Below are 18,864 nucleotides of genomic sequence, written 5' to 3' on the forward strand. Positions count from 1 at the left end.
GGCTGCTGCTGCAGCCACCAAGAACCCTGTGAGCAAGCACAGGTCACTCTCCACACCTCCCCTCCCGGGAGCCTGTGCAGCCCACCACTGCCAGGGTCCTGTGATCCAGGGACAACTTCCCTGGGAGAACACACAGCACGCCTCACGCTGGTGCAACGTCATGCCAGCCTCTGCTGCCACAGGCTCACCCCACATTCCGTACCTCTCCCTCCCCCTGGTCTAAGTGAGCCAGAGCCCCCAGATCAGCTGCTCCTTTAACCCTGTCCAGTCTGAGCGAAGAACAGACACCCTCAGGCAACCTACACATAGAGGCGGGTCCAAATCCAAAGTTGAACCCCAGGAGCTGTGTGAACAAAGAAGAGAAAGGGAAATCTCTCCCAGCAGCCTCAGGAGCAGCAGACTAAATCTCCACAATCAACTCGATGTACCCTGTATCTGTGGAATACCTGAATAGACAACGAATCATCCCAAATTGAGGAGGTGAACTTTGGGAGCAACAATATATATATATTTTCCCCTTTTTCTCTTTTTGTGAGTGTGTATGTGTATGATTCTGTGTGCGATTTTGTCTGTATAGCTTTGCTTTTACCATTTGTCCTAGGGTTCTGTCTGTCCATTTTTGTTTGTTTCTTTGTTTTTATTATAGTTTTTAGCATTTGTTATCATTGGTGGATTTGTTTTTTGGTTTGGTTGCTCTCTTCTTTGTTTCTATCTTTTTTATTACTTTTTTCAAAATTTTTTAAAATTATTTTTTATTTTAATAATTTTATTTTATTTTCCTTTATTTTATTTTATCTTCTTCTTTCTTTCTTTTCTGCATTTTATTCTGAGCCGTGTGGATGACAGGCTCTTGGTGCTCCAGCCAGGCATCAGGGCTGTGCCTCTCAGGTGGGAGAGCCAAGTTCAGGACACTGGTCCACAAGAGACCTCCAAGCTCCACGTAATATCATACGGTGAAAATCTCCCAGAGATCTCCATCTCAATGCCAAGACCCAGCTCCACTCAATGACCAGCAAGCTACAGTGCTGGACACCCTATGCCAAACAACTAGCAAGACAGGAACACAGCCCCACCCATTAGCAGAGAGGCTGCCTAAAATCATAATAAGGCCACAGACACCCCAGAACACACCACCAGATGTGGACCTGCCCACCAGAAAGACAAGATCCAGCCTCATCCACCAGAACACAGGCACTAGTCCCCTCCACCAGGAAGCCTACACAACCCACTGAACCAACCTTAGCCACTGGGGACAGACACAAAAAACAACAGGAACTATAAACCTGAAGCCTGCGAAAAGGAGACCCCCCCAACACAGTAAGTTAAGCAAAATGAGAAGACAGAGAAACAGCAGATGAAGGAGCAAGGCCAAAACCCACCAGACCTAACAAATGAAGAGGAAATAGGCAGTCTACCTGAAAAAGAATTCAGAATAATGATAGTAAAGATGATCCAAAATCTTGGAAGTAGAATGGAGAAAATACTAGAAACATTTAACAAGGACCTAGAAGAACTAAAGAGCAAACAAACAGTGATGAACAACACAATAAATGAAATTGAAAATTCTGTAGAAGGGATCAATAGCAGAATAACTGAGGCAGAAGAACGGATAAGTGACCTGGAAGATAAAATAGTGGGAATAACTACTGCAGAGCAGAATAAAGAAAAAGAAAGAAAAGAATTGAGGACAGTCTCAGAGACCTGTGGGACAACATTAAATGCACCAACATTCGAATCATAGGGGTCCCAGAAGAAGAAGAGAAAAAGAAAGGGACTGAGAAAATATTGGAAGACATTAGAGTTGAAAACTTCCCTAATATGGGAAAGGAAATAGTTAATCAAGTCCAGGAAGCACAGAGTCCCATACAGGATAAATCCAAGGAGAAACACGCCAAGACACATATTAATCAAACTATCAAAATTTAAGTACAAAGAAAAAATATTAAAAGCAGCGAGGGAAAAACAACAAACAACATACGAGGGAATCCCCATAAGATTAACAGCTGATCTTTCAGCAGAAACTCTGCAGGCCAGAAGGGACTGGCAGGACATATTTAAAGTGATGAAGGGGAAAAACCTACAACCAAGATTACTCTGCCCAGCAAGGATCTCAGTCAGATTTGACAGAGAAATTAAATCCTTTACAGACAAGCGAAAGCTAAGAGAATTCAGGCCTACCAAACCAGCTTTACAGCAAATGCTAAAATAACTTCTCCAGGCAGGAAACACAAGAGAAGGAGAAGACCTACAATAACAAACCTAAAACAATTAAGAAAATGGTAATAGGAGCACACATATCAATAATTACCTTCAATGTAAATGAATTAAATGCTCCAACCAAAAGACATAGACTGGTTTCAATGGATACAAAAACAACACCCGGGCCTCCCTGGTGGCGCAGTGGTTGAGAGTCCGCCTGCCGATGCAGGGGATACGGGTTCGTGCCCCGGTCTGGGAGGATCCCATGTGCCGCGGAGCGGCTGGGCCCGTGAGCCATGGCCTCTGGGCCTGCGCGTCCGGAGCCTGTGCTCCACAACGGGAGAGGCCACAACAGTGAGAGGCCCGCATACCGCAAAAAGAAAAAAAAAAAAAAAAAAAAAAAACACCCATATATATGCTGTCTACAAGAGACCCACTTCAGACCTAGGGACACATACAGACTGAAAGTGAGAGGATGGAAAAAGATATTCCATGCAAATGGAAAGCAAAAGGAAGCTGGAGTAGCGATTCTCATATCAGACCAAATAAACTTTAAAACAAAGACTATTACAAGAGAAACAGATGGACACTAGGTAACGATCAAGGGATCAATCCAAGAAGAAGATATAAGAATTGTAAATATTTATGCGTCCAACATAGGAGCACCTCAATACATAAGGCAAATACTAACAGACATAAAAGGGGAAATCGACAGTAACACAATCATAGTAGGAGACTTTAACACCCCACTTTGACCAATGGACAGATCATGCAAAATGAAAATAAATAAGGAAACACAAGCTTTAAATGATACATTAAACAAGATGGACTTAATTGATATTTACAGGACATTCTATCCAAAAACAACAGAATACACATTTTTCTCAGGTACTCATGGAACATTCTCCAGGATAGATCATATCTTGGATCACAAATCAAGCCTTGGTAAATTTAAGAAAATTGAAATGGTATCAAGTATCTTTTCTGGCCACAACGCTATGAGACTACATGTCAATTACAGGAAAAGATCTGTAAAAAATACAAACATATGGAGGCTAAACAATACACTACTTAATAACGAAGTGATCACTGTAGAAATCAAACAGGAAATCAAAAAATACCTAGAAACAAATGACAATGGAGACATGATGACCCAAAACCTATGAGTTGCAGCAAAAGCAGTTCTAACAGGGAAGTTTATAGCAATACAATCCTACCTTAAGAAACAGGAAACATTTCAAATAAACAACCTAAACTTGCACCTAAAGCAATTAGAGAAAGAAGAACAAAAAAACCCCAAATTTAGCAGAAGGAAAGAAATCATAAATATCAGATGAGAAATAATTGAAAAAGAAATGAAGGAAACGACAGCAAAGATCAATAAAACTAAAAGCTGGTTCTTTGAGAAGATAAACAAAATGGATAAACCATTAGCCGGACTCATCAAGAAAAAAAGGGAGAAGACTCAAATCAATAAAATTAGAAATGAAAAAGGAGAAGTAACAACTGACACTGCAGAAATACAAAAGATCATGAGAGATTACTACAAGCAACTCTATGCCCATAAAATGGACAACCTGGAAGAAATGGACAAATTCTTAGAAATGCACAACCTGCCGAGACTGAACCAGGAAGAAACAGAAAATATGAACAGACCAGTCATAAGCACTGAAATTGAAACTGTGGTTTAAAATCTCCCAACAAACAATGGCCCAGTACCAGATGGCTTCACAGGCGAATTCTGTCAAACATTTAGACAAGAGCTAACACCTATACTTCTCAAATTCTTCCAAAATATAGCAGAGGGAGGAACACTCCCAAACTCATTCTATGAGGCCACCATCACCCTGATACCAAAACCAGACAAAGATGTCACAAAGAAAGAAAAATACAGGCCAGTATCACTGATGAATATAGATGCAAAAATCCTCAACAAAATACTAGCAAATAGAATCCAATAGCACATTAAAAGGCTCATATACCATGATCAAGTGGGGTTTATCCCAGGAATGCAAGGATTCTTCAATATATGCAAATCCATCACTGTGATACACCATACTAACAAATTGAAGGAGAAAAACCATATGATCATCTCAATAGATGCAGAGAAAGCTTTTGACAAAATTCAACACCCATTTATGATAAAAACCCTGCAGAAAGTAGGCATAGAGGGAACTTACCTCAACATAATAAAGGCCATATATGACAAACCCACAGCCAGCATCGTCCTCAATGGTGAAAAACTGAAACCATTTCCACTAAAATCAGGAACAAGACAAGGTTGCCCATTCTCACCACTCGTATTCAACATAGTTCTGGAAGTTCTAACCACAGCAGTCAGAGAAGTAAAAGAAATAAAGGAAATCCAAATCGGAAAAGAAGAAGTAAAGCTGTCACTGTTTTCAGATGACATGATACTATATACACAGAGAATCCTAAATATGCTACCAGAAAACTACTAGAGCTAATCAATGAAAGTAGCAGGATACAAAATTAATGCACAGAAATCTCTTGCATTCCTATAAACTAATGATGAAAAATCTGAAAGTGAAATTAAGAAAACACTCCCATTTACCATTGCAACAAAAAGAATAACATATCTAAAAATAAACCTACCTAAGGAGACAAAAGATGTTTGCAGAAAATTATAAGACACTGATGAAAGACATTAAAGATGATACAAACAGATGGAGAGATATACCATGTTCTTGAATTGGAAGAATCAACATTGTGAAAATGACTATACTACCCAAAGCAATCTACAGATTCAGTGCAATCCCTATCAAACTACCACTGGCATTTTTCACAGAACTAGAACAAAAAATTTCACAATTTGTTTGGAAATACAAAAGACCCTGAATAGTGAAAGCAATCTTAAGAAAAATGGAGCTGGAGGAATCAGGCTCCCAGACTTCAGACTATACTACAAAGCTACAGTAGTCAAGACAGTATGGTACTGGCACAAAAACAGAAATATAGATCAACAGAACAGGATAGAAAGCCCAGAGATAAACCCACGCACATATGGGCACCTTATCTTTGATAAAGGAGTCAAGAATATACAGTGGAGAAAAGACAGCCTCTTCAATAAGTGGTGCTGGGAAAACTGGACAGGTACATATAGAAGTATGTAATTAGAACACTCCCTAACACCATACACAAAAATAAACTCAGAATGGATTAAAGACGTAAATATAAGGCCAGACACTATAAAACTCTTAGAGGAAAACATAGGCAGAACACTCTATGACATAAATCACAGCAAGATCCTTTTTGACCTACCTCCTAGAGAAATGGAAATAAAACCAGAAATAAACAAATGGGACCTAATGAAACTTCAAAACTTCTGCACAGCAAAGGAAACAATAAACAAAACCAAGAGACAACCCTCAGAATGGGAGAAAATATTTTCAAATGAAGCAACTGACAAAGGATTAATCTCCAAAATTTACAAGCAGCTCATGCAGGTCAATAACAAAAAAACAACCCAATCCAAAAATGAGCAGAAGACCTAAACAGACATTTCTCCAAAGAAGATATACAGATTGCCAACAAACACATGAAAGAATGCTCCACATCATTAATCATTAGAGAAATGCAAATCAAAACTACAATGAGATATCATCTCACACCTGTCAGAATGGCCATCATCAAAAAATCTGCAAACAGTAAATGCTGGAGAGGGTGTGGAGAAAAGGGAACCCTCTTGCACTGTTGGTGGGAATGTAAATTGATACAGCCACTATGGAGAACAGTATGGAGGTTCCTTAAACAACTAAAAATAGAACTACCATATGACCCATCAATCCCACTACTGGGCATATACCCTGAGAAAATCATAATTCAAAAAGAGTCATGTACCAAAATGTACATTGCAGCTGTATTTACAATAGCCAGGACATGGAAGCAACCTAAGTGTCCATCAACAGATGAATGGATAAAGAAGATGTGGCACATATATACAATGGAATACTACTCAGCCATAAAAAGAAACGAAATTGAGTTATTTGTAGTGAGTTGGATGGACGTAGAGTGTGTCGTACAGAGTGAAGTAAGTCAGAAAGAGAAAAACAAATACCGTATGCTAACATATATATGGAATCTAAGGGGAAAAAAAAAAGGTCATGAAGAACCTAGTGGTAACACGGGAATAAAGACACACACCAGGCTTCCTGGTAGCGCAGTGGTTGACAGTCCACCTGCCGATGCAGGGGACATGGGTTAATGGCCTGGTCCGGGAGGATCCCACATGCCGCACAGTGGCTGGGCCCGTGATCCATGGTCACTGAGCCTGCACGTTCGGAGACTGTGCTCTGCAATGGTAGAGGCCACAGCAGTGAGAGACCCGCATACCGCAAAAAAAAAAAAAAAAAAAAAAAAAAAGACACAGACCTACTAGAGCATGGACTTGAGGATATGGGGAGGGGGAAGTGTAAGCTGTGACAAAGTGAGAATGGACATATATACACTACCAAACGTAAAATAGATAGCTAGTGGGAAGTAGCCACATAGCACAGGGAAATCAGCTAGGTGGTTTGTGACCACCTGGAGGGGTGGGATAGGGAGGGTGGGAGGGAGGGATACGCAAAAGAGAAGAGATATTGGAACATATGTATATGTATAACTGATTGACTTTTTTGTAAAGAAGAAAGTAACACACCATTGTAAAGCAATTATACTCCAATAAAGATGTTTAAAAATAATAATAATAAATAAATAAATAAAATAAAAATTAAATTAAAAAAAAGACATATGCACCCCAGTGTTCATTGCCGCACTATTTACAATAGCTGGGTCATGGAAGCAACCTAAATGCCCATCAACAGATGCATGGGTAAAGAAGATGTGGTACATGTATACAATGGAATATTACTCAGCCATAAAAATGAACAAAATTGGGTCATTTGTTGAGGTGTGGATGACCTAGAGACTGTCATACAGAGTGAAGTAAATCAGAAAGAGAGAAACAAATATCGTATGTTAACGCATATATGTGGAACCTAGAAAAATGGTACAGATGAACCGGTTTGCAGGGCAGAAATTGAGACACAGATGTGGAGAACAAGCGTGTGGACACCAAGCAGGTAATGGGGCAGGGTAGTGGGGTGGGGGTATGATGAACTGGGCGATTGGGATTGACATGTATACACTGATGTGTATAAAATTGATGATGAGTAACAACCTGCTGTATAAAAAAGTAAATAGAATAAAATTTTAAATTAAAAAAAGGAAACACAAGCTTTAAATGATACATTAAACAAGATGGACTTAATTGATATTTATAGGACATTCCATCCAAAAACAACACAATACACATTCTTCTCAAGTGCTCATTGAACATTCTCCAGGAGAGATCATATCTTGGGTCACAAATCAAGCATTGGTAAATTTAACAAAATTGAAGTTGTATCAAGTATCTTTTCCGACCACAATGCTATGAGACTAGATATCAAATAAAGGAAAAAACTCTGTAAAAATTACAAACACATGGAAGCTAAACAATACACTACTTAATAACCAAGAGATCACTGAGGAAATCAAAGAGGAAATCAAAGAATACCTAGAAACAAATGACAATGAATATACGATGACCTAAAACCTATGGGATGCAGCAAAAGCAGTTCTAGGAGGGAAGTTTATAGCAATAAAATCCTACCTTAAAAAACAAGAAACATCTCAAATAAACAACCTAACCTTACACCTAAAGCAATTAGACAAAGAAGAACAACGAAACCCCAGAGTTAGCAGAAGGAAAGAAATCGTAAAGATCAGATCAGAAATAAATGAAAAAGAAATGAAGGAAACAATAGCAAAGATCAATAAAACTAAAAGCTGATTCTTTGAGAAGATAAACAAAATTGATAAACCATTAGCCAGACTCATCAAGAAAAAGAGGGAGAGGACTCAAATCAATAAAATTAGAAAGGAAAAAGGAAAAGTTACAACAGACACCACAGAAATACAAAGCATCCTAAGAGACTACTACAAGCAACTCTATGCCAATAAAATGGACAACCTGGAAGAAATGGACAAATTCTCAGAAATGCACAACCTTCCAAGACTGAACCAGGAAGAAATACAAAATATAAACAGACCAATCACAAGCACTGAAATTGAAACTGTGATAAAAAATCTTCCAACAAACAAAAGCCCAGGACCAGGTGTCTTCACAGGCGAATTCTATCAAACACACAGAGAAGAGCTAACACCTACCCTTCTCAAACTCTTCCAAAATATAGCAGAAGGAGGAACACCCCCAAACTCATTCTGTGAGGCCACCATCACCCTGATACCAAAACCAGACAAAGATGTCACAAAGAAAGAAAAATACAGGCCAATATCACTGATGAACATAGATGCAAAAATCCTCAACAAAATACTAGCAAATAGAATCCAACAGCACATTAAAAGGATCATACACCATGATCAAGTGGGGTTTATTCAGGAATGCAAGGATTCTTCAATATACGCAAATCAATCACTGTGATACACCATACTAACAAATTGAAGGAGGAAAACCATATGAACATCTCAATAGATGGAGAGAAAGCTTTTGACAAAATTCAACACCCATTTATGATAAAAACCCTGCAGAAAGTAGGCATAGAGGGAACTTACCTCAACATAATAAAGGCCATATATGACAAACCCACAGCCAGCATCATCCTCAATGGTGAAAAACTGAAACCATTTCCAGTAAAGTCAGGAACAAGACAAGGTTGCCCACTCTCACCACTCTTATTCAACATAGTTTTGGAAGTTTTAACCACAGCAATCAAGAGAAGTAAAAGAAATAAAGGAAATCCAAATCGGAAAAGAAGCAGTAAAGCTGTCACTGTTTGCAAATGACATGATACTTTACACAGAGAATCCTAAAGATGTTACCAGAAAACTACTAGAGCTAATCAATGAATTTGGTAAAGTAGCAGGATACAAAATTAATGCACAGAAATCTCTTGCATTCCTATAAACTAATGATGAAAAATCTGAAAGTGAAATTAAGAAAACACTCCCATTTACCATTGCAACAAAAAGAATAAAATATCTAGGAATAAACCTACCTAAGGAGACAAAAGTTCTGTTTGCAGAAAATTATAAGACACTGATGAAAGACATTAAAGATGATACAAACAGATGGAGAGATATACCATGTTCTTGAATTGGAAGAATCAACATTGTGAAAACGACTATACTACCCAAAGCAATCTACAGATTCAGTGCAATCCCTATCAAACTACCACTGGCATTTTTCACAGAACTAGAACAAAAAATTTCACAATTTGTATGGAAACACAAAAGACCCTGAACAGTGAAAGCAATCTTAAGAAAAATGGAGCTGGAGGAATCAGGCTCCCGGACTTCAGACTATACTACAAAGCTACAGTAGTCAAGACAGTATGGTACTGGCACAAAAACAGAAATATAGATCAACAGAACAGGATAGAAAGCCCAGAGATAAACCCACACACATATGGGCACCTTATCTTTGATAAAGGGGTCAAGAATATACAGTGGAGAAAAGACAGCCTCTTCAATAAGTGGTGCTGGAAAAAATGGGCAGGTACATATAAAAGAATGAAATTAGAACACTCCCTAAAGCCATAGACAAAAATAAACTCAAAATGGATTAAAGACCTAAATATACGGCCAGATACTATAAAACTCTTAGAGGAAAACATAGGCAGAACACTATGACATAAATCACAGCAAGATCCTTTTTGACCCACCTCCTAGAGAAATGGAAAAAAAAAATAAACAAATGGGACCTAATGAAACTTCAAAGCTTTTGCGCAGCAAAGGAAACTATAAAGAAGACCAAAAGATAACCCTTAGAATCGGAGGAAGTATTAGCAAATGAAGCAACTGACAAAGGATTAATCTCCAAAATTTACAAGCAGTTCGTGCAGCTCAATAACAAAAAAACAAAAAACCCAATCCAAAAATGGGCAGAAGACCTAAACAGACATTTCTCCAAAGAAGATATACAGATAGCCAACAAACACATGAAAGAATGCTCCACATCATTAATCATTAGAGAAATGCAAATCAAAACTACAATGAGATATCATCTCACACCTGTCAGAATGGCCATCATCAAAAAATCTGCAAATAATAAATGCTGGAGAGGGTGTGGAGAAAAGGGAACCCTCTTGCACTGTTGGTGGGAATGTAAATTGATACAGCCACTATGGAGAACAGTATGGAGGTTCCTTAAACAACTAAAAATAGAACTACCATACAGCCCAGCAATCCCACTACTGGGCATATACCCTGAGAAAACCATAATTCAAAATGAGTCATGTACCACAATGTTTCTTGCAGCTGTATTTACAATAGCCAGGACATGGAAGCAACCTAAGTGTCCATCGACAGATGAATGGATAAAGAAGATGTGGCACATATATACAATGGAATATTACTCAGCCATAAAAAGAAACGAAATTGAGTTATTTGTAGTGACGTGGATGGACCTAGAGTCTGTCATACAGAGTGAAGTCAGAAAGAGAAAAATACCGTATGCTAACACATATATATGGAATCTTAAAAATAAATAAATAAATAAAAGGTCATGAAGAACCTAGGGGCATGACGGGAATAAAGACGCAGACCAGCTAGAGAATGGACTTGATGATATGGGGAGCGGGAAGGGTAAGCTGGGACAAAGTGATAGAGTGACACAGACATATATACACTACTGAACGTAAAATAGATAGATAGTGGGAAGTAGCCACATAGCACAGGGAGATCAGCTCAGTGCTTTGTGACCACCTAGAGGGGTGGGATAGGGAGGGTGGGAGGGAGGGAGACACAAGAGGGAAGAGATACAGGGATATATGTATATGTATAATTGATTCAGTTTGTTAAAAAGCAGAAACTAATACACCATTGTAAAGCAATTATACTCCAATAAAGATGTTAAAAAAAAGTACATATGTTACTACCTAAAAAGCCATTCTTACAGAAAAAAAAGATCTGTAAACTCCTGTTTGAGACAAAAGAGACTGATCATTCAACTTTTTCATATACCTGTACCTAAAAAGGAAAGCAAATTGCTAATGTATGTTTAGATACACTTATATAAAGTCATGATATTTTTTTAAAAAAAGGAGAATCTGTCTGCCAGGGACTTCCCTCCTGGTCCAATGGTTAAGAATCCGCCTGCCAATGCAGGGGACACGGGTTTGAGCCCTGGTCCGGGAAGATCCCACATGCCACAGAGCAACTAAGCGCATGCGCCACAACTACTGAGCCTGCGCTCTAAAGCCAGCGAGCCACAACTACTGAAGCCCACGCACCTAGAGCCTGTGATCCGCAGCAAGAGAAGCCACTGCAGTGAGAAGCCCACGCACTGCAATGAAGAGTAGCCCCCGCTTGCTGCAACTAGAGGAAGCCCATGTGCAGCAGCGAAGACCCAACGCAGCCAAAATAAAGAAAGGAAGGAAGCAGAGGAGGGAGGGGAGGAAGGAGAATCCACCTGCCAGTGCAGGAGACACGTGTTCAAGCCCTGGTCCAGGAAGATCCCACATGCCACAGAGCAACTAAGCTCGTGCACCACGATTACGGAGCCTGTGCTCTAGAGCCCGCTCACCGCAACTAGAGAATGCCCGCACACAGCCAGAAAGACCCAACGCAGCCAAAAATAAATTATTTTTTTTTAAATCTGAATCAAGGGAGAGGGAAAAAGGGAAGAAAATTCAGTTGATTTTTAAGGAGAAAAAAGAAGTTAAAGGTACAACTTGAAAAATCAAGTTAAATAGAAATGTAGGCAGTATGATAATTGTAATAAATTTGTATACATCAGTTATCACAAGAAATTAGCTTAAGCTCATCAGTTTAGTCAGACATAGATTGTTTTAAAATCTAGCTACATGCTGTTTACAAGAGACACTGCTGGGGGCTTCCCTGGTAGTGCAGTGGTTGAGAGTCTGCCTGCCGATGCAGGGGACATGGGTTCGTACCCCGGTCTGGGAAGATCCCACATGCCGCGGAGCGGCTGGGCCCGTGAGCCATGGCCGCTGAGCCTGCACGTCCGGAGCCTGTGCTCCGCAACAGGAGAGGCCACAAGAGTGAGAGGCCTGCGTACCACAAAAAAAAAAAAAAAAAAGACACTGCTGAAATACGACAGAAAGGTGTTGAAAGTAAAAGAATGTAAAATGTATACCATGCAAACCTTTATCAAAATAAAGCTGGTGTTAACTGTACTGAAATTAGACAAAGAAGACTTTGGTGCTAAAAAGCATTAAAGAGGTTAGTATCTAATGATAAAAAAATACAGTTCACCAAGAAGATAAAAATTATAAATATACGTGCTCCTCAAAAACATAGCCTCAAAGTAGGTAAAGCAAAATTTGACAGAATTACATGGAAAATTTGGAAAATCCACAATCATTAGGAAATATTTTAATACACATCTCTCAATAATTGATAAACAGACAAGAAAAAATGGTATATCAATCAGCATAAGCTAATCAGTATTAAATGTTGATCAATTTTTTAAAATCAGTTGCATTCCCATTAGCAGCAAGTGGTTTGAAAATAAAATTTTTAAAGATACTCTTTAAGATAGCAAAAGAATTACAATACGGCCAGAAAAAGAAAACTACAATATAGTTCGTAAAAAGCATGAGACATTTGTAAAGGAATTTTTAAACTTATACTGAAGAAGAAATCTACGTTAAAGAATACTTAACAGATGGAAAATACTATCATGTTCCTGGATGGAAAGGCTCAGTATCATACATAGAAAGGTTATTTCTTCCCAAACTGTAAGTTCACTGGGATTCCAGTCAAAATACAGGTAGTGTTTTTCTGTGGAACTTGAAAAGCTGATCCTAAAATTCATATGAAAGGTCAAGGAGAAAGAATAGCTAAAACAATACTGAAGAATAACAAGGTAGGGAGACTTTTTCTGCCAGATATCCGTTTAATAAGACGTTATTGGTACACAATTGGACAGTAAGACGAAGGGAAACAGAATAGAGTATACAACACTTTTTTGGAAACTTTATCTATGCAACTGCATTGCAGATCAGCACCCAAGAACTAGCTTCACTACTGGAGAGACTGTACAATGTTACAACTACTTTGGAGAGCAATTTAACAATATTTAATAAAGTGGAAGATGTATATATCTATCCTATAACCCACCAATTCTACTCCTAGGTATACACCCTGAAGAAATCCTGCCACATGTGAACAAAGGAACAAGTGCAAGAATGGCCATTAAAACTCTTTTGAAATAGTAAACAATTCATAACAACCTTAAATGTCTGTCAAAAGAGAATGAATAAATTATGATATATACATGTAATGGAGTACTATTAGCAGTTAAATTAGAGCTAAATTTATCAATATGGATACGTTTCAAAAACATAATGTTGAACAAAAAAAGCAAGTTGTAGAATGATATGTTCAGAATAATACTATTTATATAAAATTTAAAAGTATGCAAATGGTTTGTACATATATAGTAAAGTATAAAAACATGCATGGGGAAGGGCACAAAAGGGGATTCAGCCTTATCTGTTACCCTTTATTTCTTGAAAAAACAAAGATCTGAAGCAAAGATGTCAAAATAATAGGATTAACAAAGTAATACTTTGGTATACTTTGAAATTCATTTAAAAGAAAGACTAAAGCTCCATTATAAATCCTATATAGCAGTCACTTTTTAATCATTCAAATGAGATAGCAGTCTTTCGGCATACATAGCCTCTCTCTTTGCATCTAGGTCTGTGTATTTCTGTCTCTCATTTAGGAACCACCATCGCCTTCTCACAACTTCTTTAAAATGGGAATGAAGCTGGAAGCTGTGGACAGGAAGAATCCTCATTTCATTTGCCCAGCCACTATTGGGGAGGTGCGAGGCTCAGAGGTGCTTGTCACTTTTGATGGGTGGCGAGGGGCCTTTGACTACTGGTGCCGCTTCGACTCCCGGGACATCTTCCCTGTGGGCTGGTGTTCCTTGACTGGAGACAACCTGCAGCCACCTGGCACTAAAGGTAAACGCTCTTAAAGTTGGAACCCAAGTTGGTAAGGGAGCCTACCTAGATCTTTCATGGTCAGCATACCTTCACCAATAAACCTCACTTGTAGGCAAAGGAGGATTGCAAGGGCCAGCAACTTAGGTAAAAACTAATGTCTACTGAAGAGTAATCAGAAACAGTAAGAATTTAAATGTCACGTGAAGCTAGACATGGAGTTTGGCATAAAGTAAAAATTCCTTGCTCTAAATATCTTGGCTTATTTTCAGGCAACTAGCTTCTCATCTCTCTTACTCTTATTACAAGCCTGTTTCAGAGTTTGAGTAGTATCTTTCTTGAGGTGCACATTCTGGCTTGGTAGATGAGCTGGACTAACATTGTATTATATAAAAATACTTAACAAGCACTGTAGCATAATGGAAAAAGCATGTGCTTTGAAGTAAGATAGACTTAGATTTGAGGTCCAACTCTGCCTTTTGCCAGCTGTGTGGCTTTGGTCAGTTAATTCACCTCTCCAAACCTCAAAATTCCTTGTCTGTAAAAGAATACCTACTTCATAAAGTTACTGTGAAGAGTAAATGAGATTACATGGGTAAAATGCTTACATAATATCTGGCAAATACCAAATGCTAAACAAATGTTTTTACTGTATTACTGCTGCTCTTATTATAGTTATTATATATTATGCTATATTATCATTATGATACTATTATTCAAATAACCACTACCTATGGGAGAGTATATATAAAGTACTAAAATAGTACCACAGAGTAGGTGAACAGTCAATGATATTTCGAATGATCATGATGTTGGAGATCATCCAGAATAGAGTTTGAGGTAGCTCTTTTTTTTTTTTTTTTTTTTTTTTTTTTTTGGCTGCATTGGGTCTTCATTGCTGAGTGCGGGCTTTCTCTAGTTGTGGCGAGTGGGGGCTACTCTTCGTTGTGGTACATTGGCTTCTCGTTGCAGTGGCTTCTCTTGTTGCGGACCACGGGCTCCGGGCACGTGGACTTCAGTGGTTGTGGCTCGTGGGCTCAGTAGTTGTGGCTAACAGGCTTTAGAGCGCAGGCTCAGTAGTTGTGGCTCACGGGCTTTAGAGCGCAGGCTCAGTAGTTGTGGCTCACAGGCTCTAGAGTGCAGGCTCAGTAGTTGTGGTGCACGGGCTTGGTTGCTCCACAGCATGTGGGATCTTCCCAGACCAGGGCTCAAATCTGTGTCCCCTGCATTGGCAGGTGGATTCTTAACCACTGCGCCACCAGGGAAGCCCAAGGTAGCTCTTAATAAAGAAAATAAATAATAAGAATTTCATCCCCTCAAGTACTCGTGAGTCTGAGGGAATGGAAAGTCACCCTTCCTTTCGTCTTTGGGTTTCTTTTCTAAACCTCTATCAAATTCATTCATTCAATTAGCCAGATACTTATGTAGCACCCAACTGTGAGCCAAGCTGAGGATACAGCAGTTACAAGATGAAAAACATTCATCAAGTGCTCTCATGACACTTCCATTCTAGAGGGGTGAGATAGTCAATAAACATTTAAGTCAAGAAGTAAACAAGATGATTTCAGGTAGACAGTTTCTCCTAAGGAAATAAAGTATGATAAGAGTGTGACAGTAAAGGTGTGATTATGAAGAGAGTTACTTGTTTAACAGCTTTATTGAATATAATTGAAGTAAAATAAATGGCACATAAAGTATACAGTTTAAAAAGTCTTGACATATGTATATATCCATGAAACCGTTACCATAATCAAGGTAATGAACATATCCATAATCCGCAAAAGTTCCCTTGTTCCTCTTTGTGGAGGGGGAGCTTTTTTAGATACAATTCTTTTAGGAAAAATTGTCTGAGAAGAGATATTTGAATTCAATGACAAGAAGAAGCCATCCAAGGAAAGAGAATTCCAAGCAGGCAGATGTGACAAACCTACAAGGGTGCTGAGACACGAATGAGTTTATTATGTTTCAAGGGCAGAAAGAACACTGCTCTAACTACAGTGCACTGTGTGAGGGGCAAAGTGGCAAAATCGTGTAGGACCTTTTAAGCCAGAGTGAGAATTTGGATTTTATTCTAAACATAGTGGGGAACCATTAGAGGGTACTATGTAAGGGAGTAACAAAATCTGATTTACTTTTTTAAAAAATCAGTTGTACTTGTATCCAAGAATACAAAAGAAACTTACGACTCAACAATAAAAAAGATAAATAATGCAGTTGAAAAGATGGGCAGAGGACTTGAATATTTCTCCAAAGAAAATATACAAAAGGCCAATAAGGACTTGAAAAGATGCTCAACATCTTTAGTCATTAGGGAAATGCAAATCAAGGCCACAATGAGATACCACTTAACACCCATGGGTATGGATATAATCAAAAGACAGACAATAACAAGTGTTGGCGAGAATGTGGAGTAATTGGAACTCTCATACATTGCCAGTGAGATTGTAAAATGCTGCAGCCACTTTGAAAGCAGTTTGGAAGTTACTCAAAATGTTAAACATAGAGTTACCTGTGACCCAGCAAGTCCACTTGTGGGTATATACCCAAGAGAATAGAAATCATATGCCCACACAAACATGTACCATGAACTTCATGGCAGCATTATTCTTAACAGCCAAAAAGTTGAAGTAGCCCAAGAGTTCATCTGATAAAACGATAAATAAAATGTGTTATATCCATATGAAATATTTGGCAATAAAAAAGAGTGAAGTACTGATACATGCTACAACATAGATGTACCTTAAAAACATTGTGCTAAGTGAAAAAGCCAGTCACAAAAGACCACACAGTTGAAGTTATATGAAATGTCCAGAATAGGCAAAAACAGAGAGACAAAATACACTAGTGGTTTCTAGGGACTTGTGGGGGGAGAGGAAATGGTAAGTGACTGCTAATGGGTATGGGGTTTCTTTGGGGGATGATGAATATGTTCTAAAGTCAGATGGGGATGATGTTTGCACAACTCTGTGAATCTACTAAAAACACTGAATTGTGCACTTTAAAAGGGTGAATTTTATGGTATGTGAATTACATATCAATAAAGCTGTTACGTAAAACATCACTTGCGCTGCTTTATGGAGAATGGGTTGTGCCATGGTAACTGTGGAGGAGGAAAAGATAGGGTTGCTTGGATTAGGTTGGTGGCACTGAGTGGAGAGAACTTGAGATGGGGGCAGTGTGGAGGAGAGAAGACAGACTTCCTGCCTCAGGAAAGTGCTACTCCTCTATATGCTTCCAGAAACAAGTGCTCTAGGGTCAGTGTGAGAAATCCATTGCCCTCCCTCTGCAGACTCTGTGAGATAATCTCTTTGTGGAAGTAGCAGGAAGAGAAGTGCCTTAAAAGTGATAATGGAGTCATTTTTGCTTTCTTGAGACTAAAACAGGATAAGCCTTGGTGCTCCAGGGTATATTCAGTTAGTAGGTTGATTTTCTTAATTTCTTGCTTAAAGAACTCTGCTATTTTGACTGGTAACTCTCCTAGGGCAATTGGGCAGTTCTCAAAAGCCAGAGGAGCTTGAGAATCTTTGTGTTCACAAATTACTGGACACGTATTTTTTTCTGACTGCACACTATGCTGATAAGAAATATGGCACACCATGTGGCTGACGATTGCAGAGGTGTTTGCTGGCTCTTTCCTTCTCTTCAGTGTATCTCTGGAGATCTTAGATTTTTAACAGAAGGACCAGGCTTAGAAGGTAGGAGGTTCTTCCAGTTGGCATTTCCAGACCAGGTCCTTCGGTCATCATTCCAGCAGCTGGATTGTTTCCTGCAACAACTCCCTCCTCCCACACCTCATACCCTCAGTAGAGCTTATAATGTAGCTTTCAGTAATAGAACTTGGGCTATCTCAGTGTCCTGGCTAAGAAGCAAATGATACAACGTGGAAAAAATGTGATTACTCAATTCATTTCACAAAACAAGATGTTCTCTATGTGTAAGCCTGTTCTCTTTCTAATCATACTATCTCTTTCCTATCTACCTGAAGGTCATTAGTGTGCAAATGTTAAAAAATTCAAGTATTGTACGATTGTTTGTTGCCCACAGTAAGTAGGAAAAATTCCAATATTCATTTGATGTTCTTTTACACACATTATTTCTTTTTATCTTCTGCTAAATCTGAACTAGGTATTATTGTCAGGTACATTTTATTTATGAGAAAAGCAAAGTTCAAAAGATTAAGTGACTTGGTTCTATTGATAGCTGAGTCTAGAGGGAGAGGCCATGGAGATCTTTTAGTAGGGCCATCTGTCAGGGCCATCACTTTGAGCCATATTACCTTCACACATCTTCCTGTATACTCTCCCCATTCTCCTTTGGGCTCTCTTCAAAGCTTCATTTGAGACCCTGGGTTTTGGTGTCCAGATCCTGATATGAAATAGGAAAGAAGCAGTGTAGCGTAACATCAGAGAATTGAACTGAAGCCTAGCCCCAGCTAGGGCACAAGCTTGTTTTATGTCTTTGAGCAAGTCATTCCTAAAGTGAGACTTGTTTTATGTCTTTGAGCACCTCATTCCTTGTCTTTGAGCAAGTCATCTAGTTTGAACTAGATGATCCTTGAGGGTCCTTCCACCCCTGTGTAGTGTACAGGTTCTTGACCTTGAGGATAGGTAACAGGTGACTCCTATGACTGTCTTCTACTTGATTCCAGATCCATCGGCCCACCTCCCACCTAACTGCACTCCAC

At 38.9% G+C, this 18,864-nt stretch overlaps 1 protein-coding gene across 7 annotated transcripts in view; it reads left to right on the top strand.

The window, feature by feature from the left end:
* Window positions 1-18,864, top strand: part of SCMH1 (Scm polycomb group protein homolog 1) — a 200,826-nt gene that overhangs the window by 95,504 nt on the left and 86,458 nt on the right. For 6 of the 7 annotated variants that reach the window (XM_081226621.1, XM_081226625.1, XM_081226622.1 and 3 more), the window contains one exon: window positions 13,958-14,201. In XM_081226621.1, coding sequence (XP_081082747.1) covers window positions 13,958-14,201 — 244 coding nt within the window. Of the gene's footprint in view, window positions 1-13,930; window positions 14,202-18,864 lie in introns of all 7 variants that reach the window. The other variant, XM_081226626.1, reaches the window with a different exon arrangement.

The sequence above is a fragment of the Mesoplodon bidens genome (assembly GCF_964165515.1).
Source record: "Mesoplodon bidens genome assembly, chromosome: 2".
NCBI classification, from domain to species: Eukaryota; Metazoa; Chordata; class Mammalia; order Artiodactyla; family Ziphiidae; genus Mesoplodon; species Mesoplodon bidens.